General features: G+C 34.5%; 2 protein-coding genes across 2 annotated transcripts; both read right to left on the bottom strand.

The window, feature by feature from the left end:
• Positions 1-989: 989 nt before the first annotated feature.
• On the bottom strand, positions 990-2,206 carry LOC141652044 (uncharacterized). The gene is made up of 3 exons (XM_074459704.1): positions 1,949-2,206; positions 1,502-1,774; positions 990-1,094 (listed from the first exon to the last, which is right to left on the bottom strand). Exons 1-3 carry the CDS (start codon positions 2,204-2,206, stop codon positions 990-992), a joined length of 636 nt encoding a protein of 211 aa, XP_074315805.1.
• A 10-nt stretch (positions 2,207-2,216) lies between these two features.
• Positions 2,217-3,554, bottom strand: LOC141652032 (protein FAR1-RELATED SEQUENCE 5-like). The gene is made up of 3 exons (XM_074459696.1): positions 3,199-3,554; positions 2,863-3,095; positions 2,217-2,779 (listed from the first exon to the last, which is right to left on the bottom strand). Exons 1-3 carry the CDS (start codon positions 3,552-3,554, stop codon positions 2,217-2,219), a joined length of 1,152 nt encoding a protein of 383 aa, XP_074315797.1.
• Between the last annotated feature and the right edge of the window lie 1,525 nt (positions 3,555-5,079).

Below are 5,079 nucleotides of genomic sequence, written 5' to 3'. Positions count from 1 at the left end.
TGAAGTCATATAATTATTTTTAATACATAATTCAGTACACATTTGTACATGTTCTAATCCCTTGTTTTCTTTATTTTGCTAGGATGCTCCCCTACTGATTCTGCGGAAGAAATACATTTCATATATGATTTCAACAGAAGGCAATGTATGTTTTGATGCTGTACTAAAGAAGGCAATGGATTTCCGTTCAAACCCACTGCCATGGGAAGAATATGATGATGAAGATGAGGAAGATGCTGAATTGAAGCCGTAAAAACTTTTTTTAGTTTCGTTTGTGACGTGTGTGAGTAATGTAACATATATTGAGGAAGCTGCGAGTCGTACAACCTGAAGTTTGAAAAAATTTTAATTCAAGAGAGTGTTATATTCCGGAAACAAATTTCAATAAAGTTTATTATGTTCTTACTGAACAACAATAATGTTTATTGTGCAAAACGTCTTAAAATTATTGTACTCTGGGAAAACAATTCCAATCAAGTTGATGTTGTCCTTGCAGAACAACAATAATGAACCTTTAATACAAATGTAATATACTTTGGCTATAAGAGTAATGTACTTTGGCTATAAGAGTAATGTACATACAAGCCTTTAAGAATGTTCCTTGCAGAACAACAATAATGATGCTTTAATAAAAATGTAATATACTTTCCCTATAAGAGTAATGTACTTTGGCTATAAGAGTAATGTACATACAAGCATTTAAGAATGTTCCTTGCAGAACAACAATAATGATGCTTTAATAAAAATGAAATATAGTTTCCCTATAAGAGTAATGTACTTTGGCAGTATAATCGAATTGTGCATACAAGCCTTTAAGAATGTTCTCGTAGTGTATATTATGGATGTCTATCCTTGAATCAAAAATTTGCACTTTCCACTTCGTTATCAGATTCATCTTCTTCATCGTCGTCCTCCACATCATCAGATTCATCTCCTTCATCGTCGTCATCTTCATGGTAGTATTTGGTGAATATGCATCAAAATGTAGATTAAATATCAGATTTTATAAGGAGAAAATGGCCAAAATGAACAACTAAATTGATAATAGATTTAATGTTAATCAAATATACATTCTTTGAAATTTTCATCTGTGCCTTTAGAACAACCATAATGTTCATTGCACAAAGAGCTTATGTGCCTCCATATAAGATTGAAGATTTTGGAAGGTAAATACTATCCGCTATGCTTGTATAATTTAATAATTATTTAACATTAATGTAATATGCTTTAACAAGAAACCAAATTATAGATACCTGTCAGATGGTTTGTTTCTTTGCAAGTTCTAGAGTTGTGTCCTTGGCGGCCACATGTTTTGCAGTACCTCTTCTCTTTTCCTCTCTTCTTTAGGGCTTTTAACATTTGTGATTCAATTCTCTTGCCCTTGGTCCTACCCTTGTTTTTAGATTTTTTAGGAACATGAATCACCAACTTCTCAGGTATTTTGCAGCCCACGTACTTTTCTATTTCTTTCATCTTGTCTTTCTTCTTTGCTGGTACATACATTACTAATCATATCCAATCTAATATCTCTCAGTTTTTCAATCAAAAGCTTCATGTCGTTATCATCACACTCAGCTACGCTGACACAAGAATAAACCTCTTGCCACAGCTCAGTACTCAAACTTTTCCGGTCAGAAAACTTTTGAGAGACATCTATCAGTTTGCCATCTTTGTCAAAGACAGGCTTACTCATTGCAGCTTTTGTCCATCTTTGCGTTATGTCTTTGTTCGGTATTTTCGAAAATCTTGGTTGTGTAGAATCCAAAGGCAGTGCCTGCACAACAAGCCCATTCTCTGAAACATAGAACAAGAACAAGTAATCTCCATGTTATCTGGTGAATATGCTACGTTCCATGACTTATTTGGCATCTGCAAGTCTGTTAGAATATATATTTTTGTCTCATCAATCTTCTCCACATCTTTAAAACGGCAATCGACAAAGCGCAACCAATTCTGTTTGGAAGTCTTTGAAAATGTTGTGCGAGTACATTTCAGAAGCATGGACTTCAAGGTTTGACTTTGTTTTCCGTGGGATTTCAGAGTGTTTGTTGTCACTGTTCAATTTGGACTGCTTGTGTCTTTGTGCTTCCAAGGCACTCTCATAGCACACCCAAAACTCAACAAGGGTCAAATGAGGTGTGAGGAACCTGTCAAAGAAACTGTTTTCACTCTCAGACCTAGAAGTAACCCTCATCAAGCCAGACATTGAAACATCTTTAAAGTAGGCGGGGATCCACTTTGTTCCCGAGATTATACAAATCTGAAAACCACTCGTGTTCTACAAGTTGATAATCAGTCATTATCTTCCCCCATTGTTCTTCGAATTCATCAGGCTCAAGTTGGTTGTTCCAAACACACCTATTGAGCCTGGTCTTAAAATCCTCATCTTGAAACAGTTGATAACTGACTTTCTCTCTTAGTTTCTTCATTATGTGCCACATGCACAGTCTGTGTGTTGACTCCTTAAACACTTCCGGGACCACCGACTTCATTGATTTGTCCTGATCAGTAATTATAATTCTCGGTTGGCACCCACCCATTGCTTCCAAAAATGTCTTGAACAGCCATGTATAACACTCAATACTTTCATCACCTAACAACGTGACTCCAAACGTTATGCACCTTTTGTGGTGATCAACTCCTGTGAAAGGGACAAACACCATATCGTACTTGTTTGTTCTATATGTAGCATCTGCTGATAAAACCTCACCGAACAGCATGTAGTTCTTTATGCAGATCGGATCTGCCCAAAACACTCCAGCCAGGCACTTGTTTTCATCTACTATAAAATCAAAGTAAAATGAGCGCATGTGTCTTTTCTCCCTATAAGATTTTCAACAAACATTTGTGCATCAAAATTACCAATGTAGGTTTTTATGTCCCTGACAAAGTTTTTGAAATCAACCTCAGTAGCCCCAATGTTGTTGTAACCTCCACACAGCTCCTTCCAACCTCTATAGGCTTTCACACCACCTAGTTTTAGCACCTTTACCTTTGTGACAAATTGCTTCGGTACCTCTGTCATTTTTCGGTTTCCTTTCAAGAATATTGTAGATTCAGGCGAAGCAAGTGGATGGTTATGCGCTTCATCGAATCTGGTAACAATATAAGTTCCATTTTCTTGGTATTTAAACTGCACTAATGCACGACAGTCAATTCTTGTAATCGGCCTCACACGGCTTATGTCATGTCACACACGATTTCGCATCATTCTCGCAGATATCGGTATCGATATCGATCCTCTTCCTTTTCCTACTTTCCTTTACACCTTGCCTATTGCAGACAACATTCCTTAATGCAAAACTGTTTGGTAACTCATTGCCTTTAATCCTTTTTGTTGTTGCAAGCCTTGGCGTAAACCCACAGATTGTACAATATTCTTTGTAGAATAACTCTGCTGATTCTAGCGTTTCAAATACTTGTCCTACTTTAGGTTTTTTTCCTCTGGACAGAATGGAATGTCTTTGGAGTGCATTTAATGTTTCAATTCTTGTCCTTGGTGTTTTAAAGCTGTTATTTGTAGAAGAAGACGTAGTTGCATCACTTGTACTCATTGTCTGGTTCAACAGTAGTTAAGTAAGTAAGTATATTGAATATTATTGCGTCAATAATGCAGTAATCCAATTCTAATATGCAGTAATCCAATTCTAATATGCTCATTGTCCATTATCATGCCTGTAAAGGAACATTTATTTTAATGATAATGTTCATAGGAAATATTGTTGTCCATTTTGATATAGCATATATATAATGTATTGAATGCTAATGACATTAAACAAAGAAATAGTCATAATATTATTTCATTAATATTAGAAAATATTTACAAAAGCCATTTCAGGCTTCAAAATGGTAAAGCCTACTAAGGCTTATCTTTGAAAAAAAAAAAAAAAAAACACAAGATAATACCTAATAACAATAAACAGAAGATAACACAACATATTTCTAAACTAATCTAACAAATGGAGTCATAATAATTCTCATCCCAGACTGTTCCTCAATTTCATATTCTTCTTCTCTTTCCTTTAAAAATCGTCGTTCTTGTCTTTTTTGATGTCTAATTATTTCTGCACGATTAGTCATAGTCGTGCGGATCGAAATCTGTCAAGCATCCGATTATTCTTTTCGATAGTTATCACACCATTTTCATTTCCGTGAACCGCGCCTCGGTAATAATCCCTCTCCTTTACCTCCGGCTCGTTCCCTATAAGGAACCACTTTGACCAGCCCTTGCACACCATGGCCATGTTTTTCTTTTCTTCCCTCCCAAGTCGCTCAAACAAAATCTCGAGCAAATCCTGAGTAGTAAGCAATTGATGTAAAGGACGACTAGGAGATGGTACATCCATCTCCACAGGAATGTCATCTCCATCAAACCAGTTTGAAGAAAAAGCGGCTTACTTTCCATTCCCTATAATGGGCCATGAAATTTTGTTTGTAACCATCATTCTTGAAGGGAACTATCAGGCATTTTGAGTAGTCCATTGTTTTTTTTTTAAGAAAATTAAGTACTTTTCTGAAGAGATTAAAAGTTTTGGTTATTGGAAAAGGTAGGATGAAAAACTAGTTGTATACTCTTGGGTTTATATAGTGGATTAATTGATTAAAAGAGATTAAATTCTGTGAACAGTTGTGTCTTTTCAACTGACACAAACATAATCATGGTAATTAATAAATTGGGTGAAGTTATCTATGTTAGTTTAATCTATTGCATAAAAAAAAGTATATGGACATTATGAAAATACGTAATGGACATTTGAATTAAACTGAATTCACATTTTTTTCCAAATAATGTTTCATGTTCTTTTTTAAATAATTTAATGTACCTTTTAATATTATATAATGTACATTTTCCAAACAGTGCTTAATAATATTTTAGTTGTACCTAATTATCAGAAAATGCAAATTACGAATATATATAGTTGACAATTTATTTTATGGAACATGTTTTTTTATAATTAATATAATGTACATTTAGAAGTAATATTCAAATTAATGTGAATAATTGCGTCTTTTCACCACATAAGCAAGTTATTTCGTACAAATAAAGGTTCATATATAATGTATTCCTTCGAATGTCCA

The sequence above is a fragment of the Silene latifolia genome, chromosome 1, assembly GCF_048544455.1.
Source record: "Silene latifolia isolate original U9 population chromosome 1, ASM4854445v1, whole genome shotgun sequence".
NCBI classification, from domain to species: Eukaryota; Viridiplantae; Streptophyta; class Magnoliopsida; order Caryophyllales; family Caryophyllaceae; genus Silene; species Silene latifolia.
The sequence above is the reverse complement of the archived record's forward strand: the minus strand, read 5'-3'. Positions and strand labels throughout refer to the sequence as shown.

Coding starts and splice junctions, on each gene's coding strand:
- LOC141652044 (XM_074459704.1), bottom strand. CDS start 2,206: ATGTCTGGCTTGATGAGGGTTACTTCTAGGTCTGAGAGTGAAAACAGT. Junction 1,775..1,948: donor AAGACTTCCAAACAGAATTG/GTTGCGCTTTGT, acceptor CTTGTTGTGCAG/GCACTGCCTTTGGATTCTAC. Junction 1,095..1,501: donor GATTGGATATGATTAGTAAT/GTATGTACCAGC, acceptor GTTGTTCTAAAG/GCACAGATGAAAATTTCAAA.
- LOC141652032 (XM_074459696.1), bottom strand. CDS start 3,554: ATGAGTACAAGTGATGCAACTACGTCTTCTTCTACAAATAACAGCTTT. Junction 3,096..3,198: donor TGCGAGAATGATGCGAAATC/GTGTGTGACATG, acceptor TATTGTTACCAG/ATTCGATGAAGCGCATAACC. Junction 2,780..2,862: donor GGACATAAAAACCTACATTG/GTAATTTTGATG, acceptor ATTTTATAGTAG/ATGAAAACAAGTGCCTGGCT.